At 45.8% G+C, this 22,224-nt stretch overlaps 1 protein-coding gene and 1 long non-coding RNA gene across 7 annotated transcripts in view; one reads left to right on the top strand and one right to left on the bottom strand.

The window, feature by feature from the left end:
* Cacna2d3 (calcium voltage-gated channel auxiliary subunit alpha2delta 3) overlaps nucleotides 1-22,224 on the top strand; it is an 823,841-nt gene that overhangs the window by 194,247 nt on the left and 607,370 nt on the right. For all 5 annotated transcript variants that reach the window (XR_015639382.1, XM_087588099.1, XM_087588098.1 and 2 more), the window contains 1 exon segment: nucleotides 535-651. Coding sequence is in view for 4 of the 5 variants with exons in the window: in XM_087588099.1 (XP_087444225.1) it covers nucleotides 535-651 (117 nt within the window). In the remaining variant the exon portion in view is untranslated.
* LOC148000357 (uncharacterized) lies at nucleotides 14,522-19,237 on the bottom strand. 2 transcript variants are annotated; one of them, XR_015639631.1, is made up of 4 exons: nucleotides 19,014-19,237; nucleotides 18,175-18,227; nucleotides 16,234-16,422; nucleotides 14,522-15,735 (listed from the first exon to the last, which is right to left on the bottom strand). It is a non-coding gene; the product is annotated as an uncharacterized LOC148000357 (long non-coding RNA). The 2 variants fall into 2 exon arrangements; XR_015639630.1 differs by lacking the exon at nucleotides 18,175-18,227.

Genomic DNA, 22,224 nt, shown 5'->3' with positions numbered 1-22,224 from the left:
ACTCTCCTCTCTTCCCCTCTACCTCCTGCTAATTGTCCCAAATACCTCCTTCAGTTTTTTTGTCTTACCGCTCCCCCGACCCCTGCCAAAATACAGACTCCACATCTGAGAGGAAACATGCATCATGCGCGAGTGAATGGCCCCAGGACCAGTGTTAGTCTTTCTGAATATGGCTTATGGCGCTAAACATGATGATCTGGTCTCCGTGTATGTGATGGGTTTTTAAAGAAAAATTCATCTTAAGTCGAGAAGATGAGGAAACCATGCATTTAGTCACCCACTAGGGCATTCCTTGGATGAGCGATGAGCCAGCTTTTGATTAGCTGGCAACTGTTTCTTTCCTGGGTGCTGTGTCAGCTTCCAGTCAGAACCAGGCTCCATTTTCAGGTGTCTTAGTAATTGTGAGATGCAACCCACCATCCCTGACTCCAACAGACATGGTGTTTATAAGGTCTTATTTTTATATCCATCAGAGGAAATCCCACGTGTGGGACCTTAGAAGCACACGCCTAACAGTGCCCTTTGTCCTTACAGAAATACAAAGAGTATGAGAAAGACGTTGCCATTGAAGAAATCGACGGTCTCCAACTGGTGAAAAAGCTGGCCAAGAACATGGAAGAGATGTTTCACAAGAAGTCCGAGGCAGTGCGGGTAAGCATTTCGGGCTCTGTGCTATGCTGTGCAGAGACACAGGCAGCTGGTGTTTGGGGACTGGCACTGATGAACCAGGTGGTGGAGTTTGCCCACTGCACAAATGGTCCTTCTTCTGTCCTCACTCTCGGGGGCAAGCAACACACTTTGCACTCTTCACTCATGGAGTTCCAGAGCCAGTTTTCATCTCTGGATCTTATGCTTCCACTAAAAGTTTGCAAAGGATAGACTGCCCCCCCCCCAACTCTGTTCTGCCCTCCTAACTTCTCTGGGTCACTCGGGGACATTGTGGTTCACTGGACAGCTGTAAAAGATTTTTAAAAACAACTGCCCCAGTGTGGAACTGAACACCTCGGTGAGGGCAGATGAGTCTGGAAGAAGGTGGATGTTCTCCTTGTTTTATCGGAGCGTTACTGAGATTACGATGTTTGTATTGATCCAAGTAGCTCTCTCTGAGATTTCCCGTCAGCTGGATGAAGGGAACTGCAGGGTATATGGGTCTTTTGTTTTGTTTTTGTTTTGATTGCTAAATTGGCTTCCTACTTTACATTTAACTGTTGGTCTAGCACTGTAGCCCAGGGCCTGGCGCTTCTTCCACGAGGAGTGGACCACCCCAGGTCACTTAAATCAATCTGGAAATCCCCTCAAACCCAACTTGTCTCACTCAGATGATTCTGGATCCTGTGGAGTTGGGAATCAAGACTGACTGTCACACATAGAGGAAGTATCATCTGGAACTGTGACCACATGATAGAAAACTGTGCTTTGTGCCTTCTTGTGTGTTTTTCTATAGTCTACTTTCTTTGGATTTCCATGTGTGTGCTTATATTTTTCTTCTTTCCCATTTTGAAAATTATGGCGCCCGCTTGCCCTTTGTTCCAGCTTTTCCATCCTTTCTTTCAGCCACTCTCTGGTAATTTCTCATGGCACTGCGTTCTGTGATTTCCTTGGACAGTTGACTACATGTTTATTAATTGATCCCACGGCTCCTGCAGCTACCTATTTGTCCATTTAAGTTGTTTGCAAGTTTTGAAATCAATATTACTGCAGTGAAGGTTCAGGAATATCAACAATAAATCAAACAATCCTTAGTGGGCATCCCTTTGAAGATTTTGCCAATATTCACCTATCCTGTTGTTGCCAACCCCCATGGTGAGGGTTCTTTTGCCATCTGCAGGTTACAAAAGGGGCATGGAGAGGTAGGAGCTATGTAGCATCTCTGCAGTCACATGGACATGGAGCTCCAGTTCACCAGAGTTCACATTCCTCACTACCTGTATGTACTTAGTATCCTAGACTACGCACCTTTCTTAGTGGGAAGTTTCTGAAGGCATCTAAGTGCTCCAATTGCGTGATTTGTGATTAAGAAAACAATATTGTTTCAGTAACGGTATGTTAGTTTACAGCCCCCCAAGTGACATCTGAGTGCTTTTCTCTTGGAAAAAATATAAATACACACACACGTGTATTTTCATATATATATATATATATATATATATAATTGTTTTTATGTTATCATTTTATTTTTGCGATTTGGGGGTTCTAAATTTTTTAAGTTCCCATTACATAGTCTGTGTGTGTGTGTGTGTGTGTGTGTGTGTGTGTGTGTGTGTGTGTGTGTGTGTGTGTGGAGGGGCACACAGATGCCGCAGTGTGTATGTAGAGGTTAGAGGTCATGTTGTAGTAGTTCTCTTTCTGCTGTATGGGTCAAATTCAGATGGTCAGGCCTGGCAAAAATGACTTTATCTGCTGGGCTATCTTTTTGTTGTTCTTTGGTTGTTGTTGTTGTTGTTATTATTATTATTATTATTATTATTATTATTATTATTATTTTGAGAAAGGATCCCACTGAGAAATTAAGGCTGGCTCGGAAATCTCTCTGGCAGGCCTCGAACTCAAGTTCCTCTGCTCCGGTCTCCTGGGTGCTAGGATTACAGGAGTGTCACCATATCTGGCCCGTTTTCATTCTATTTTAAATCCTAGTAACAGCATTATCAGTTTCAGTGAAGAAATCTATTGTTTTCATTTGCATCTCTTTGCAAATCACAGGACTTTAGGGGAGAATAGAAAGTAAATAGCTATTCATTCTGTTTGTAGAGTTGGGAGACAAGAAAGCACTGGTGTCAGGGACATGGGGCACTTGACAGAATGTATGTGCAGGGCACTCCTTGGCCGAAGCACCAGCTCCTGAACCTGGACCCTCTGCAGTGTGTGTTGCTCATGGGCTGTAGATGTACTAACCGGGATTTCGGTTCTGATCCAAGGTGAGGCTGGTGAGGACAGTTGAGCAGGCCCCTGTGGATCTCCTTTCTGCTCATACCTCCTTAGAGCCAGGCAGAGTATGCGCTTATAGGCTTACCGAGCTCATGGTGCACCTGGCCAGGAGCTAGAAGGTTATGCTATGCCGTTTAGATTTCGTGTCAACCCCTGGAGTTATCATTGTCCTAGAAATGAGTGTACAAGCTGAGCTGTGTGAAGTCATTTACCTGGGTCACACTCCAGGGTGCAGTGGGGTTTAGTGTTTGCATCCTCAAGGCGTGAGTACAGCTGTGCTGATGCACTGCCCTGAAAAGTCTAACGCCTGCCAAACGGAAAGCACTCCATGCATGTCTGTGTAAAGCTTTTCCCATCTTGTGAAGATGTGATAGAGAAGGAGTCCCTGGGCTGCAGGAAGCACCTGGATGGTATAGGATCTGGCTTCAGCCATTCAGTATCGCCTAATTTTGAAGCCATTTTGCTTTAAATTAGTGGCATCAAAACAAAAAAAAAATCCTATTTGATATGGCCAGTGCAATTTCTTTGAGAAGGAAAAAGAAAGCATCCTGTTTGGATGCAAATGTTCCCAGGGTAAGGCCAGTCTGCGCACTCTAAAATGTGTATTTTCTTTCTATCTTAAAATTCACACACAGGTCCTTTGTAAGCAAATTGGATGCTGCCACATCATGGGAGCTGCATTCAGCTTTCTGTGGCTCTTTTTACCCACAGACCTTGATTTTTGTTGTGATACTGACCTGGGCTCCGTGCCTCCTAGGCAGTGTTCTTCCACTGTGCCACAGCTCCCAGTGGTTTTTACCAGGATTCAGCTGAGAATGGGTTAGCCCCATTGTGCCCTCGCACCTTTGTTGGCAGCAACAAAAAGGCGTGGCCACTTGGAATGAACTGCTAGCTTACCTTGAAGCCAAAGAAGGAATGACTGGGACTCTTCCTATTGTAATGGCACCTTGTTTCCTGAGCAGAAAGCTTCATTTTGGGGTCGGTGGGCATTTGGAGCAGTCAAAGACCTCAGGTTTTCCCTGTAGCCATCTCTTACAGTGTTGCAGTAGAAAGGCCCAATCCAAAAGGAGAAGGGGTTTTGCCTGCCATCTTACTAAGTAGACAATGGGCCAGGAACAGAACAGACTTGCGGATTGTCATTTCCTCAACTCCTCTGCCCCAGCCCTAGTAATTTGCATCAGATCACAGTCCTGGAGGTCCTCTCTTTACCCTTGACAGTGCCACCAAGCTGATGTCACTCATCATTGTGCCTTAAGAACACATACAAGGAAAACCTGGTTTGCAAGCCATAGTGACTAACTACTAAAAGCACCCCTGACGTGTGGAGTATCTTGAAACTGTCTAGAGCTGTAGACTGGCTTTGGCTTACCCAGGTAGGTTCCATTAGCTCCAGGGAAACCTGACTCCAGTAACCCAGACCTTTAACACACACAGTCTGTCATCTCCAGGCTGTTGAACAATGTTGTTCTTTTTCTCCGTCTCTCTGGCTTGATTTCATCATTCCCCTCCATCACTTTGCCTGGTGATTAGTTGAATCAGAGCGATTTTATCATGCTCCGGCCCTATTTGAATTCTTCTCCACTATGCAATTATCCTATCATGGAAAGTCCTATTTTCTGCCCGTCAGATGTCTGAGGTAAATGTGAAACCTAAAGTGGCCTGCCCATTATATAACCTCTGTCATACGGCTGGTAATGGACTACATGCAACTTTTTTCCCCCTTCGGACTAGCAAATTATAAATAACCTTAGCCTCCGTAATTGCCATTAACATAATGGCGCCGTCATTATGACAGCTCTTCTTAACTCTATTTTCTAGACAATTTTAATGCCAGGGGTAGTTTGAATAATTTCTGTAAATCCACTCGAGGGCTGGCTCCAGGTTGTTTGAAGGAGCAAGGCTGCCGCTTGCTTTGGTGCACAACAGCTATGCACAGGGCATTATCTCCCGATTTCTCTATTCAAATATGTACGCGCTACCCGGCTCTCAATGGATGTTGCCGAGCTGTTGATACCAAGCTTCTGCTTCTTTTGAATGGCCAAGGAGTGGAATCAATTCGCTTTTACTTCATCAGCGTCTCGAGGAGCCTCTCCAAATGCTGAATTTAGCAGAAACAACATGCACCTGCCTCCTGCCTGCCGGTGGCGCACTCCCATTGGGCTATTCTAAGTGACACCTGGGCTGCTTGCCTATGACATAAGTCAGAACTTATTTGAGATGCAGAAAGAAGGCAAACTTGGCACGAGTCCTCTATTTGCTGAGCCGCCGGCTTTAAGAAAAGTGCCCTGATTTGAGGGAAGGCAGACGGCAGTGGGTAGACGATTACCTGGTCTTGGTGATGTGAGCAGGCGTGCCTCAGCCCTTGTCTTTCAGATCTGCCCCTTCACTGGGAGCAACCAAAGCTGTCAATCACCTTAAAGCATCTGCTCTAGCTCCAGGGAACTCTGGATAGGCAGGGCCACTGTGGAGAATTTTCGATTCTTAGGTGCACCCTCATTTCTAAAACGAGGCATCGGTGGAGTGGCATTCGCCTTGGGTCATACAGACACTCTTCCTTCACCTTCTAGATTTGGGCGGGCTTACCATCCTCCCCCTGTTTTCTCAGGAGACCTGGTTTCTGCAAAGGGCAGGGTTGACTTTATGCTGAGTCCTACAGATCTTAGATCTCCATAAACTTAAACACATATCTGGGAGAGGGGAGGGGGTCATGAAAAGACAGCGCCTGTTAAGCAGCTCATTAAGTAGTTCACTTTCTATTGAAATAATCGGAAGCATCGGGCAGAATGGACTCCAGCCCAGGCAGGGAGGAGATATAGAAAGCAGGTTGTAACTGTACTCATGACGGGAAGACTTGTTTTCAAACCTCTGGAAGGAGATGTTTAATAATTTCCTCCAAACACTCACAGCTCAGAGCTGTAAATAAGCCTAATCTCTTTCACTGGCTTTCTCATTTCCATTGGTAAAATGAGAAACTGGGCACTTGAAAAGCGTTTTGCTTAAAACCACACACTCCTGCTTCTTGGAAGAACTAAAGGAGACTTAGAGTTTGTGCTCAGGCCTCTGTCTCCAGCTACTTGCTGTTCATTGTGGAACTGATGCCTATTATAGCTGTGCTGTGGAAAGTAACTGCTGTTGTACAGTAATTCAATTTCAGCGCATTCACGCATCACTTCCCCGATAGGGGCTTATCTGGAGAAACCTCGGACTTGAAAGCTTTTTATCTAGAAATTCCACATGCCCTGGGCCGTTTTTCCTAGGTAATAGATACAGCATTTGCATTTAATAAACATTTACCTTCTCAGAAAACTGGATTTCTTTCCCTTCCAGAAGAGATTTACGCCAGTCTTCCAAGAAGCCAGAGGCACTATTAAAGCAACTTTCTCTAGCTGTTTCTTGACTGATGGATGTGTACATATGTATGATTATAAAGTGCACCTACGCCGCAGTGTAAATATATACACTGCGGCACACGGGACACTGAGGACAGCAAAGGCAGACTCTACCAGCAGCAGAAGCTTGGAGTGGCTAATAGCTATGGAGGGAAATACTTTTGGCTTCAAGACGTGGTTGAGAACTGTTGATAAGACACGGTTTCCAAAGGCTGCGAGTTAAGTTCGGGATGAAATCAAGGATTTTGTTGATAACTTCTAAACTATTTTGGTAAAAGGCCACACATCCTAGAATATATGAGCAGTACGAACTGAACACAGTTGGTTAAATGTAGGATGAAAAAAGAAAAAAAGAAAGGAAGGAAAAAGAGAAAGAAAGAAAGGAAGGAAGGAAGGAAGGATGAGGATGGGTGTATAGGGAAGGGGTTGAATCTGGGATCAGTTGGGAGAGGGAGTAAGTGTCATCAAAACACTGTAAAAAATTCTCAAAGAACCAACAAAAGTTAAAAATTAAAGTTTTTTAATTTTAAAATTTAAAATACAAAATTTAATTAAATTTTAATTTTAAATAAAAAGGCAGCAAATTGAAAAGTACGAGACAGGAAATGTTCATAGCATTCCCACTTCTCTTCTGTAGAAATCAAGTCCGTAGTGAGCAATTTTGGGCTCTCAGGATCTGAAGTCGTCAGACACAGCTAAGACGCTGTCAGTCCCCTGCCACAGAATTTAAGCTAATTTATTGCTCATCTATTTCATAAGCCAATTTGAACGGAACCATTTCAAGGGAGACTTCGTCATGTGAACATCCACATACTACATCTATCTATACCTAATCCATCTATCTATAAATGAAATGCACGGAAGCGCCATACGCCAATAAGCGTGTTTGCTATGCCTTTTATGTTACAACTTTCAGTCATACGACACAAAATTAACCAACTGAACATGAGTGTGGGCCTGAGTTAGTAACAGAATGAACTAAATTAATAATGCACTTGTCTGTTTGGTTAGACCCTAACACATTGGTTGTGTTTTCATTTCTGCTTAGATTGTAGGGGCTGACTAAAGCAGTAGTCACTGAGCCTGCAAGGGTCTGCACTGGGTCCTCTGCATACCAGTTGTGTTGTTTAGCTTGGGTATTTTGTGGGACCCCTAAGAGTTGGAGTGGGGATGTCTCTGACTGCCTGCTCTTGGTACCCTTTTCCTCTCACTGGGTTGCCTCATTCAGCCTTGATGTGACGGGTCTTTGACAAGCTTATTGTAACATGTTATGCTGTGCTCAGTTGATATCTCTGAGAGGCCTTCTATTTCTGAAGGGGAAAGGAAGGAGCAGTGGATTAGGGGAGTGGAGAAGTGGGAGGCGTGGGAGGAGTCCGAAGTCAGGATGTATTGAATAAAAAATCTCTTTTTTGTGGCTGGGCACATGCCTTTAAATCCCAGCACATGGGAGGCAGAAGCAGGTAGATGTCTATGGAGAGCAGACAAAGTCCTGAGTGGATGTATCAGGAGGAGGAAGTCTGAGTGAATACCTATTATTGATAAAGACCAGTGCCTCAGATGCAGGGGAATTGGCAAAGCCTTCCTTTGGTCCATTGCGCAAATGCTGCCAGAGTGTACAGAAAGCGTCCACAGCAGCTTTGATCTCGTGGATGTTAAAAGCCTGAGATTACTCTCCAGCAGATATCTCTTCTGAAGACTCTCCCCTTTGCAGCACACGTAGAACATTTCCGTACGCTGTGTCATGGGTGCTGCGCTGTCAGAGTGTGAACAGCCCACCTGATCCCACCTCTTGGGTATAAGTGTTTGTAATGCCTTCATCCTCTTGTCACTGTAGTCAGGTCTCCAGACCAAGCCTTTCCTAGATGCAGCAGGTTTCTGTGAATTCTAAGTCAGCCTAGTCTACATGGTGAGTGTCAGGCTGGATGAGGATACATTATGAGACTCTGAGTTAAGATAAGAAACAAACAAACAAACAAACAAACAAACAAACAAACACATTCCCCACCCCCCAAAGTAGCTTGATAACTAACTTATAAGTTTGTCTTTTAGATAAAATGGGCTTGAGATAACAACCTTAATGATTTTCTTACGTGAAGCAGAGGAAAACAGACCCCCCTCCCCAAATCCAAATGTAGATAGTTAGATGAAAGCCAGAAACCTCTGTATTGTAGTCTCAAATGAGAATATTAGATCAGACACAGACTAAGGGGCCAGCAGACAAAACAGCATGTAGAAACAAGGACATGAAATCAATAATTACCACGAACACAGATTAAAGAATACATAACAGAATTATAATAGATCAGATTGCCTTCAGCAAAAACAAGGTAGACAATTTACATCTCGATGTCTTGATGTAAGGAGCAACCCAAGGAGAGACAGAAAGATGAAAAGATAAAACTACTTATATAGACTAGATTAATTTATCCCCTAGTTTTAAGAGCTGGGCAGCAGGAAGGAGATACCCTTAGGAATGAAATTTTCTAATAAAAGCCAGAAAACTCTTGCCAGTGGAATACTTTGACCTCCTTCAACAAATCCCAGTGAGGGAACCTCAGAGGACAGCTTTCTATCCAGATTTGCCCCCTGAGGTCAAATAGTACCAGGATTACTTCTCCCACTACTGTTGTCTTAAAAGAGGCAATAACAGTCTTTTCTTAGAAACAGTTTGCTTTTGTTGGGCTTGTTGGAAAAGAGAGTAGAAGGGTGGTAGAGAAGGAGGAAGAGGCTGGATCAGAGGACAGACAAGATTAAGGAGGAAAGTCCTTCCTTCAAATTTAGTACTTGGAAGCAGTTGGAAGAAAGAGAAGGGAGGATCCTTGGGCTGGCTGGCTAGTCTAGCCTATTGGCTGAGGTCCAGGCCAATGGGAGTCCCTGTCTCAAGGTATGTGGTGTTCATGTTCATTAGGACTACACCTGAGATTGTACTCTGGCCTGTATACACATGCGTGCGCACACTCATATGCTCGCACGCTCACATGCTCACATGCTCTCTCTCTCGCTCTCTCTCTCACACACACACACACACGCGCGCGCACACACAGAGACAGACAGACAGACAGACAGACAGACACACACACACACACACACACACCCCTGTTGAAATTTTGTCTTTTACCATCTATTGTAATACTAAGTGCTGGCCCCTAAGACTTGAAGCCAGCTTGTAGCCCCTGGAACCTTACTCCCAAGTTAATTCTGATTGGTGAATAAAGATGCCAAGAACCAATATCTGGGCAGAAGAGACATAGATGGGGTGGGGGTGGGGGTTCTCTGACTTTGAGAGAGAGGACTACAAGGAGGGAGCAGAAGGAAGCCTACGTGAAAAGGAAGGACTGCAGGAGGGAGAAGGAGAACCGCCATGGGCTAAGGACCATGAAAGTGTGGCCCAGAGGGCTGCCCAATTGGGTTAAGAGCAGCCCAGATCAAACAGTAAGTAATAGCTTGGGTTATGGATAGGAGAAAGGCTCTAACAGCATGGAGGGTAGGTGACTGCTCAGCTATTGTGCTGCCTAAGGCATAGGAAAATAGACAGGCTGTGTGTGTGTCTTTCATTCAGGAACTTTTTTTTTTTTTTTCGGAGCTGGGGACCGAACCCAGGGCCTTGCGCTTCCTAGGTAAGCGCTCTACCACTGAGCTAAATCCCCAGCCCTCATTCAGGAACTTAAATGGTCTAAGGAGGGGAAGAAGCCCTGGGCCTGGACACACACACACACACACACACACACACACACACACATACACACACGCACACACACATATGTACACACACATATACACACACATGCACACACACACACACACACACACACATCCCTCCATGCATAAAGCAAAACAAAACAAAGAAATTGAGAATGTCAAATATTCCTTAATTTTAAAATCCTTGGCAAGTTCAATTAACAAAATTATCAAATGTAGTCAACTGAAGCCAGCTGAGGTACTAAATGATGTATTTCCCTCATCTTTGAATGTCTCTCTCCCATTTTAATGTCAACCTTGTTCTTTAACATATATGTGGGCTCTTTAACCAACCAGGGGATTTCTGTTTAGAGTGTGTCTAACCCCCAGAGGTTGGAAGGAAGCTTTTGAAAATGATACATATTGTAAACACTTTTATACAATGATGACTGTAGGCTTCAGTAACTATAGAACAATGCACTTTCTGGTGGTACAGCTGAGCAGCTCTCTCAATACATACTGAGAGTGTAGCATTTTATTCTGACTAGCAGTAACATAGTATCTTATTAGCAGTAACATAGTATCTTAGCAATAATATGGTATCATTGCCTGTAAAGAATTTTGGCTATGTATTTGATGCTGCATCCAGGGTTTGGGCCTGTGTTGCCAGGGTGCTGCAGGACTGGTAAGATACCGTTTCTCCTCTATCCTCCCTCAATGACTACTTGTTCAAATTTGACCTTTGTTATCCTATAGGCAAGAAGTGGTAACTCATATCCTTTATGTCATCCCCTCAGTGTTGGTAGGATTCTTCTGGCTTCCTACTGGAGTGTGAGGCAAAGTATTCCAAATCAGAGAGTGTGGACTGGAGAATGTGCCCGGCCCAGGTGCTGACACCTTCTCTAACAGGGAGGTCTGTAGGCTCAGACCCCTTGATTGGCATGTTTTGGGATCCTCCCCTTGTTTTTCTCTTTCTGGAGTACACTAGGCTTTCTGTGTGGGGGTGCCAGCTATTTGGATGAGTTCTGGGAAACCCAACTTCTCAGTACTGAAGCACTGTCATAACCACAGTGTTTTGGATTTCTCTTCTGTGGGAGGAATTTCTAGTTCCAGGAAAAGGGAAACTTGGCAGCCCCTCATTTGAAAAGCCTGACTGACTGTTCTGTGCCTTTTGGGTACTGAGTATGAGCCCCCCAAATTACGTGGACCTACTTTAGTGGCATTGAGAGCATCTTTGTATGTGCCCACTGGATACTTTTCTCTGCCATGTTTGCCAACTGTCGACCCTCTTTCTTGTGTTGGGGCAGTGCTGTGTGTTTTCTTTGTCCCAGCTGACCTCCATTCTGGTGCTCACCAGAGTCACAACCTACAGAACTGCTCACCAAGGCCTTGCTAACTGACTCACAGATCTCCACGCTAGGGTTGGGAACAATGAAATCCTCAGCGATAAGGGCCACACCGCTTTCTTTTGGTCAGAGACATCTCAGAAAAAGAGGGGAAAGCGAGAGACGCTTGAGTTGAACTACAGAGAAGCTGCAGGGCCTTCCATTCTGTTTGACACGAAGGAGCCATCTGGGCACCACCCACGCCAAGCTGCGGCCTGCTTAGATGAGCTATGAGCTTTGTCCAATCCCCCCAACAGGGCCTTTCCTGAATTAGGTGAGTGCAAGGGATCGAGGTCACATTAGGTCTACTGCTCTGATGTCATAGATTTCCATAGAGAGCTGAGTAAAGACGGATTTTCTCTTTCTCCTCTTTCCTTCCTTCCTTCTCCTCTTCCTTCTGTTCTTTCCTTCTGTCTCTCTCTCTCTGTCTCTCTCTTAATATGAGAGTGAGAGAGAAAACCTGATGAAGAAATGATTCCTGGAGAGATGTGGGAAGAAGTCAACTTTCAGAGACTTTCACTCATCAGAGGAACTCATATATGTCCCCCTGCCCCAGATATTCCTCACTGAGCCTAGCCAGAGCCATGGGCTTGACATTGGGGTGTGGAGCTGGCTGCCCACAAGCTTGCAGTTAGCTCTCCACACATAGCCGGTGGTGAACATGGGTGGCTCACCGTCTGTGGAACAAAGCAGGCTGGGTGCTAGGCCTGTGCAAGAGGTCTTTATGAACTTGGTGACTACCCCCTGAGAGGTCGAAGAGGAGAGGTTAGAGAAATCCCTGTCATTTCCTGTCAAACATTCCCCAGGCAGTCCAGAGGGGAGCTGCCCCAGCCACGGAGAGGCTAGATCAGAACACAGTCCCGGCTCCCAACCATCCTGATGTTTTGAGAGTTCCGCACGTTTTACCTCAGTGCCTGTTGTTCGGTCCCTATTAGAACCAGGAGTTTGTCAACACAGGAACCTTCACGCCCTCTCCTCCTTGTATACCTCAAGTGAGGCTTAGCTGGTGTCTGAATGAATGCCCTTGCGGCACGGGTCATGATGGTGTCATGGATAAGCACCCATGCTGGAGGAAGATTAGTGCAGGACAGCGTGTGAAGGGCTACAGATTTCACAGGGATGCACCGTCTGCACACCACCCACTCCACCCCTCACCACCCACTCCACCCCTCACCACCCACTCCACCCCTCACCACCCAGTCCACCGCTCTCCGCTTTGGAGGGTCTGCTGCTCCCAGGTCTGACCTGTGCAGATTACATTTGTTTACAATACAGAAGAGGAGAAAAAAAGAGACACTTTGCATTTGTGGTAGAATGCTGTGTGTTAAATCCACTTCCCACTTTTCATTGCTTGTTTTTATTCTCCATTTACAAAATCTGGTTTTGAAAGCTTTCCGGTGGCTTTGCTTAAGTGGCCTGAGCATCCTGGGAAAGGGAGGATTGTGGCCGTGGAATGCTCGCCTGCTATGGAATCACAACACTGTTTTCTGCCATTAGCCAAAGAGCACTTACTCCTCACTAGGACGTCTCTGCAGAGACTGTGTAACACACTACCTATGCCCTTGGGCTCCCTGGTTCTCCAGGGGCTTCTCAGGTGGAGCCCATGCCTTATGCTGCAGCTAAACCTGAGCAGCGGGTATGGGCTGGCAGTGGAAGGCAGGGCTGCACAAAAGGGCTTGTTCCAGTTTGGGGTTTTCGAAAGTATAATGTTGTTTCAACAGACTGGGCCAGGTAGGAAATAATGTCACTTAATTTATACTCAGCCACGGTGAAAGAAATCTCCCAAGGTTTGTGGGTGGCGGGAAATTACAGCAAATTACTGACATGTCACCGTCAAAAGATTCAAATGACAACATAAAACCATAATAATTGTAGTAATAATAAGAACAGTAATAAAAGTCCACCGGCTCTGACTGTATAAATTACTAACAACAGATCAACAGTGTCTGGCAATATTGTGAATGCCTGTTCACTCTGTGTAAGCAGGGATTGTTGGTAGCATTTTTAACAGCTTTTTTTGGCCTTTCCTCAGTTTCCCCGATGGGGAACAGGAGCAGCTGGGCCTACAAACAGTGAAATTATTTAAAATTATTTTAAATTAGGTTAGGAGGGGAAAATGAAAAGGTAGTTAGGGCTCTGCTGGCGTTTCATTTAAGCTGCATTCAGCACGGATGACAGCCCTCGCCTGGTAATCAGAGTCTTTGTTCAGAATCAGCCGGGAGGTCGTTCCCGGCACGTCCCTGGTTTGCTGGCTGCTTGCATAGAAGATGTGTACTGCTTTGTAGTGTCAGGAACAGATATGGAGAGATTTCTTCATATGCCACTAATTGATGTTTTTTCAGTGTCAGTTGGTGAGGAAAAAAAAATAGCCTCATGGGTAAATCGCCTCTCTTGTTCCACCCAGTGACTCTGAATCATCTCGTCAGACTGGGGAGGGACAGCTCCAGAACCCTTTTGGAAGCTGAGGGGGAAGCTGAGGGGGAAGCTGAGGGGGAAGCTGAGGGGGAAGCTGAGGGGGAAGCTGAGGGGGAAGCTGAGGGGGAAGCTGAGGGTGGATGACGAAGAGCATGGGAGTTGCCAGTGAGATGTCTTCTTACCCCCAAGCAGGGGTATAACTTGTGGCTGGGCAGACAGTGGCTCTCGGTATATTCATACAAGAGTGAGTGGACAAGGCTCTCCCACAGGAAGCTGTTGGAGCTTGGAGGAGAGCAGGGCACACAAGCAACATCTTTGGCCTCCCTTGGATGCAGTGGAGCCCAGTCTGCCTACTAGACTACCTGACCCTGCAGCCTGTCATTACAGTCTCTGAGTCATGGTCTGTGGATGGGACACAAAACTTGTGCTTCGTAGAGGGAAACCAGAATTGGAGATTTAGTTCCAGGGGAGACTCGGACTTTGCTTGGCAAAGGTGAACATGAAATAGAATTGGTGGCTGCTGTCTTACTCCTGTATTATGAGAGTTTGTATGTTCCAATGTATGTGACGGTGAGCCAGTTTACCCTCATGGTATTACTTGATAGTGGAGATGGGCAAAGAAAATGTAAACCTGTTCCAGAATTATATGCCCCTGATAGGTCTGGTTTGTATAGGCTTTAAGAGGGGAAAAGGAATTATATATAAAACTAGAAAAGCACCATTACTTTTATATAGCTGTTGTAATGGTATCGTAGATCTGTTTTTGTTTTTATTTTGTTTTGTTTTGTTTGTTACAGAGAGATAGCTCATATGATAACAAGATCTTGTCAAAAAGCAATACACACAGTGTGCTACAAAGAAATTTGGAAGATAAATTCCTAAAGTTTACAGTTATTTAAAAGAAAAACTTAAAGTAATATAAATATGCATGTATGTATGTATGTATGTAATCACTCAGACTTAAAGCTTGAGAATTGGGGTTGGGGATTCAGCTCAGTGGTAGAGCGCTTGCCTAGCAAGCGCAAGGCCCTGGGTTCGGTCCCCAGATCCGGGGTGGGGGGGGGAAGCTTGAGAATTGGAGGGGTGTGGTCACCTAGGCAGGAACTGCCCACTTGGCTGATGGCCAATCAGCTCCCAGGCACAGCTATTCCTATGCTGTCCTTCAAAGTACTGAGTTTGTAACTAACACCTTCATCAGTCAGAAATGGCTCCAACCTCATTCATAACAGCTTTAAGCAGATGTTATTTGAAACGCCAGCTCTTGCAATCACCACCGCGCCTACCAAGTGAAAGCTAGCTGGAGACATTGCCACAGCTGTTATCCTGGTGGTCATCATAGCTATCAACATGGCCATGAGAAACGTCCCCCATTGGCTCTTGCGCTCAGACACGTGATCCCCAGCTGGTGGCACCGTTTAGGACAGTGGGAAGTGGAGCCTTGTGGTAGGAAGTGGGTCACCCCACACTGGCTTCGAGGTTTTACTTCCTGTGTGCTCGTTGCACTCTGACTGTGGATACAATGTTAGCGCCCAGCCTCTAGCCATGTCTTCTTCCCTGCCATGGTGACCTGTGTCCCCATGTTTTTTTTTTTTTCTTTTCTCCAAACCCCAGGTCAACCTTGTTCTAGGTTTTGTTCACCTTTTAATATTTTAATATTTGGGACTTTAATGTTTAGTCTCTTAGCTACCAACAGTTTTCTTGGTTTTGTTCAGTGTTTTCTCTCAGTCTTGAAGAAATCCCGATCCAACGTAAATAATTCCCAGTCCGATCTCATTGGCAGGGTCAGAAACAAAACAAAAAACAACAATGAAAACCACCACAGGAGTGGCACTCGGCTTCCCTGCCAGAACACTGAGGCTGTATCTCTCAGGTGGAGGAGAAGAGGAAAAATGCCCAGAGCCACCGCATATGAATATTCAGTACTTATCTTGCTGTGCAGGCAACTTAAAGAAAAAAATAATTAATCAAACTTCGTTCTAGGAAAAGAGCATTAAGCCTCCATCAACAACAACACAGAGACCTCCCTGTGACAGGGGCACAACAATAAATGAGTCATTTTAGCAGAATTAACAGGAAGAAATTAGCCCCACATATCCTTCCTTTTTATCACAGTGTGGTGCATTTACATATTTTGAAATTTCACATTTGCATAGTCAATGACTTTAAATTAGACTCTCGCATCTCCTCCCTGATGTTTGTCATGTGTGTAACTTGTCTTAATAACTGAGTTGTTAGAATTTAAAATAACAGCTATTTAACGATCGCCGCCCCCCCCCCCCCAACACGCAGCACCTCGTTACTCTTGAATTATTTTAGGCAGCTTTACTGAGATGATCCTCACATATGCTTGAGACACACGTGGGTCCGCATGTGTGACTACTTAGGCGATGATGAAACAGATCGGATGCACGTGCAAATCAATCTTCGGCTCTCTGATTTACCTGGTAATTGCAGCTGGGTATGGAATGGTCCAGGAAAGCTCTGAACTCACGACCTCCGGGAGAAGAAGGAAGTACACATTTCCTTGAGAATGTCTGTCATCTCAAGAAGAAAGAATACAAGCTCCAGAGTAGAGATGCGGTTTGTTTGTTTCCTCTTTCTGTCCTAAGCCGCCTTCATCTATCCATCACCTGCATGGTAGTGAGCATTACTCACCAACCTGGTACCACCTTTCCTGGCACATTACCTACAGGATGGGCTGTTTGTTATGCTGGGACCTTGGGTTACCCACAGGTAGCTAGATCCCTTGGGCAGACATCTACTGGATTAGAGGAGAAGTAGAGAGAGAGAGAGCTCTACCTCTAGGTGGTGGCTAAGCAGGGCAAGTGGAGAGCAAAGGTAGTCTAGGGTGGCATATGGCTTAGAGCAGAGGTTGTGTCAGGTGAGGGATGGAGGTTGGAGTGAGGTGGAGTGGGGAAAGCAACAGTTGCTGGTGAGATTAGCATCTAGCAAAAGCAGGGGCTCTTGGGAAGTCGGTGAGGTAGAACTCCTGGGTGATGAAAGTGGTTCACTTCTGTGTTTATTTGGACACTTGCTTCCCACCGAGGAGGACAGGCTTGGGTACCATCAACAGTGCATGGAGCCCACCCAATGATTGGAAACAATGCTTGCAGGTCCCAGAAGCCCGTTCACAAAGACCTTCCCTTTATTTCCAGTCCAGCTAACCGATAAGACTGGCTTAAGGCTGTCTTATTTTGGGGAGTCTGTCACCCAACAAGGGCAATTAGTGAGTGGAAGGAACCTACTAGGGACCAGCCCAAGAGGGACAATCACTGTTAATTCTGCAGATACATCATACTGGGCCTCAGTGCTGAATGCAGTTACAAAGAGGAAACCTGCAATTTGCTGAATTTCAGTAATGGCTTCTTAAAGCAGGACTCTCAGTCTGTCTCAGGGGTCCTGGCAATTTAGAGAGGCTGGCCTTCAGAATGGCCCTCTCTTGTGGAAGCAGGGCCACAGGGCATTCACCTACAGTACATCTTCTCTTTCTGGGGCTTTTACCTGCACAGATACCCAGGAAGCCCCTCTAAGGCATCTCCTTGTTCGTTTGCAGAGTGGTGACAGCCTGCTATATGGACAGCTGAAGTTGGCTACCACCCCTGTGAGACCTGAGACACAGCCTCAGTTTCCTCATCTGTAAAATGAGCATTCCGACATGTGGCCAGGCCTTGTCCAGGACCGTGGTAGGTTAGTGTTTATGAGCCCAGGACATGCGTTTCCTGTTTGAGAGAGAAATAGCCATGCAGCTAACCTCAGAATCCATGTGGGAAGAAACGGGAAACACGACACAGCATGAGCCTAGCCTCTTGGCTGTGAGAAGACTTGGTGAATTTTATCAATGTTAATGTGAAGTATTACAGGCCACAGGGATCTGGATCTGGCCCCGTCTCAGTTATTTGATAGATAAACCACCCTGTCTGGTGCACTTGGACTTCCTTCTCTGCGACATTGTCAACCATGCAGCAGGGTTCCAATGCCTAGCTAATACGAGAGGCTTTCTGCACAAAGCGCTTTAGCCCAGTGTCTGTATTATATAGTGCTGTCCTCCAAGCAAAACAGCTGCTCTCTCCATCAAATCCCCTGTGCTTGCTTGCAAAGGGAACTGTTGTGGGCCCCGGGTGGTATGCACATTCCCGCCAAGAAGGGCTGGGAGGGTTAGTAGATTCTCACCAAAGCATCCAGCCACAGCACCCAGCCATTCCTATGCGATTTATCCTAATTGCATAAGGCCTCAAGGTCTCTGGGAGTGGCTGGAGCATGAAGATGGGGAAAGTCCTCAGGAAGGAATTTTGTCTTTGGGCAGGCGATCATCCCTTCTGGGTGAAGACTGCCCAGTGTGTTTAAGGTCACCCATGCCCTGTAAGTAAATATAATATACTCACGGGTTCTGCAGGGTGAGCGTTGGTGGACTCCAACTTTGGCTTGTCACTGGGACCTTATGAGAAAGGGTGGGTTTACGTATCCTCTAGGGAAGGAATTTTAGAACAGCAGCCTGGTGTATGGTTACTTCATCAAGACTGTTGGCTGCTATCAGTGCCCTAATTTAGAGGTTGAAATGATGTTGAAATGCTTAAGGGGAACAGTTGGGAAAGTTTGGAAAATCACATTTGTGGTTCACTGTAGTCCACGGAGACCCAGAAGGGAGGATTCGTGAGACTACAAATAACAGTAGGAGAGGGAAATAACAACCTTCCCTTTGTGATCGGTGAACAGGGCTGCATGGCTGCTTCCTTGGGTCTGACAGTGACCATAGGGGGCTGTAAGCAAAGCAGCTCTGGTCACCCACAAGAGATCCTCCTGAGAGTGGTCAAGTTAACATTCCTCCCTCTGGTGCTAGTTGGAGGAATCAGCAGATTAGTGAAATCTTTTATTGGTTTGTTTTCAAAATGATCCTTTATTATTTGCAATGGTCATTTTTAAAATTCACTTAATATCCTCATTGGCCCTCCTCCTGGTCTTCCCTTCACAGTAATATTAAAAAGAAAATTAAAAAAAAAAAAAGCCTCCCTAATGCCCGTTAGGCACCAGCTGGTGGTCTCGGTCTGTTCCCAGTCCAGTACGAACTCCAGACCGCATGTGTTCCCTTGCTAAGGCTTCTCCAGATCGCCAAGATAGCTGTCTCCTCCCCATGTCTGGATGCTGCCAAAACCACTCAGCACTCCCAAATTTCCAAGCTACCTGGCGTGCACTCTCGCAAACCCATGCTCTCTGCCCAGGTTACCTTTCGCTGGAGCTCCGTTGAATCGCCTTGAGACCGAAAACACCAATCTTAGTTTAGAATCAAAAGATAACACAGTCGTTGGGTGTGGACAACTATTCTATGTTAAAAATCTTCCAGTGGTGGATTTCACCATCCAGACTTAACAGTTCCCTGCTTACATCTTGGTTCCTCGTTCTTGCTGCACAAAAGGAGCTTCCTTTCTCTTGCGTTCCCTCTTCCTCCCCAACCCGGAAGTCCTGCCTCCTCCTCGCCCAGTGATTGGCTTCTTGCCATTTTTAGTATTTAATCAATTAGGGGAAAATTCTGCTACACAGCCCCACTCCTTATGCCCGCTTCCCTTCTTTGAGAGCATGCTTCCCCACCCTGGGTATCCTTCAACCCTGACGCATCAAGTCTCTGCCGGGCTCAGGGCTCGGGGCTCTGGGCTCAGGGCTCAGGGCTCGGGGCTCGGGGCTCGGGGCTTAGGGCTCGTACATTCTCTCCCACGGAGGCCAGGCAAGGCAGCCCGGGTAGGGGAGCTTATTCATGTAGGCACCTTCCTTCCCAGAGACTGCTGTTGTCACTGCATGGGAGGACAGTGGCTGACTAGGGTAGGACTCTTGATTGTTTCTATGACGATGGATAGCATGGCTGTCTGTGGTTCACCCTTGCCCTTGTAAGTAGCCTCTCCACATTTACTGGCTCACCCAGCTGGATTTGAATGAACCCTTGTCTTGGATCTGTCAGAGTCTTGTGTATACGGAAAGCACACATACTGTTTTACGTCTCCCATGAAGGCCATTGCAGCAACAGTCGTGTGCACCTGTTGAACTACCACACTGAACTTTACTCATGCATTCAATTCCATGGCAGACTTTATTTTAGAGAGGTTCCTCAGAGGAAAGTTAACCTCCTCAAAAATCCCAGGAGGAGATTCCCTACATACTGTCTCCTACTTACAAGGAAGCTTCTTGCTGGGCACTGGCTGGTGTCTTAGGCAACATTTAATTGGGGCGGGCTGACTGGTTCTGAGGTTCAGTCCGCTATCATCATGGCAGGAAGCATGACAGCACCCAGGCATGCGCAGCCCTCTGGACGTGGCCATGAAGGACTGTGAACTGAGGTAGCCCTGAGAAGCAGTGAACATCGCCTGTCGATCTTGAATGAAGTGATGCAAGTGAGATTAAAAGCATTTAAAACACCCACGCCTTCTATGCATGCACATGCAGAGCCGTGGGCATCTATCAAGCCTTCTGTTGGGTGGTATATCAGAAATCAGGGAGAACAGGACTTGTGAAGGGAAGAAGGTTTGAAGGAGGAAATGCCAGGCCAAAGAGGGGCCAGACATGATAATGTGTTTTGAATGTGAGTAACTCAACTTTCTCTGTCAGCAGACAGAAAGAGAGACAGAGGACAGAGGCTACATCGGGCAGGCTGCTGTGGTGAACGATAATGATGAGATGCTAATGTCTGACGCCTTACCGTTGGTGCAAAGGTGGACGCACATTTATAATTCACTTTCTTACTGACTTTTTTTTTGTAGTGGCCTTTCCTTATGCTTTATACATATCCAACACACCACACCAACACACACACACACCTTCAAAATGTCTGGGCACCCTCCCTGTCTTGTCTGGATGAGGGGCCGCTGGCAGAGCTGTACCCAAAGCAAACACCACCAGTAAGTGGTGGTGACAATGGATTGTGACAGAAGACGGAACCAGCTCCTATCTGTGCTGTGACTTATCATCCAGTAATGACTCTGCTTTATTATGGAGGTTAAATTATAGCAATCACAGGTGCACAAAGGCACTGTAGCAAGAAAACACTTGGGAGCAATGTTTTTTTTTTTTTTTTTTTTCTCCTGCAGTTTGGGTGATGGGCACCAGGAAGAAAACCAACTTGTTTACTTTGGGTTACAAAGGAAGACAAGGCCCCTAGCCCGCTGTGGCCTTTTCTTTCACGAATCGAGCATGTCGTGAGTGTGTGACAATTGGCACAGAAAAGACGGCAAACCTGAAAACGTCCAGCCATGTTCTTTATCTTTTCTCTTCTTCATATTAGCAGTCCAATGTGTCTGAGTGTGTGTGTATGTGTGTGTGTGTATTTGTGTGTGTGTGTGAGAGTGTGTGTGTGAATGTGTGTGTATGTGTGTGTGAGAGAGAGTGTGTGTGAGTGTGTGAGTGTGTGTATGTGTGTGTGTGAGTGTGTGTGTGTATATTTATGTGAGAGAGAGTGTGTGTGCGTGTGTGTATGTGTGTGTGTGAGAGAGAGTGTGTGTGAGTGTGTGAGTGTGTGTGTATGTGTGTGTGTGAGTGTGTGTGTGTGCGTGTGTATGTGTATGTGTGTGTGTATGTGAGAGAGAGTGTGTGTGCGTGTGTGTGTATGTGTGTGTGTATGTGTGTGTGTAGGTATTTGTGTGTGTGTGAGTGTGTGAGTGTGTATGTGTATGTATGTGTGTGTGTATTTGTGTGTGTGTGAGAGTGTGTGTGTGAGTATGTGAGTGTGTGTGTATGTGTGTGTGTATTTGTGTGTGTGTGTGAGAGAGTGTGTGTGAGTGTGTGAGTGTGTGTGTATGTGTGTGTGTGTGTGAGAGAGAGAGAGAGAGAGAGTGTGCGTGTGTGTGTGTGTATCTGGCCTACTGATTACTAATAGATACTGTCTTTCTTTTTTTTAATATTTTTTAAATATTAAATATTTTCTAGGTGCACTATGCATGCATCTGCATACCTTAGCACATGGTTAGTAGAGGACAGCTTGCAGTTGGTTCTCTCTTTCCATGTGAGCTCACTAGATTGAACTCAGTTCATAAGGCTTTGGCGTCAGGTACCTTTACCTGCCGAGCCATCGTCTTGCCTCTAGACAGTCTCTTTGATATTCTCCATCATGCCATCCAAGGAGTTTGTGTATTTCGGAATGTTTGACTTAAGTGAAGAAGCGAGGTCATGGAATTTCCCTGGATCCAGGTTCAAGCCCTAGCTCTGCCTCTTGGGAGCTATGTGACTAATGGAAGGTAAATTTTCTCTTTGTGCCTTAGGAAGACCAACTGTGAAATTGAGGACTTTGACTGACCTGGTTCTTGAGGCATAAGGACGACATGACATGTAGTGTATGTGTCCCAATTCTGAACACATCGAAGATATTCGTTGTTGCTTCTGTACCACAGCCATTGTGATCTCCATCTCCACAGACATTCCAGTATCTCTATAGGCTTGTTACTTTCATTGGCTTT

Source organism: Rattus norvegicus, chromosome 16, assembly GCF_021556685.1.
Source record: "Rattus norvegicus strain SHRSP/BbbUtx chromosome 16, alternate assembly SHRSP_T2T, whole genome shotgun sequence".
In the NCBI taxonomy this organism is placed as follows: Eukaryota; Metazoa; Chordata; class Mammalia; order Rodentia; family Muridae; genus Rattus; species Rattus norvegicus.
Note: the sequence above shows the minus strand (reverse complement) of the source record. Positions and strands in the feature narration are given on the sequence as shown.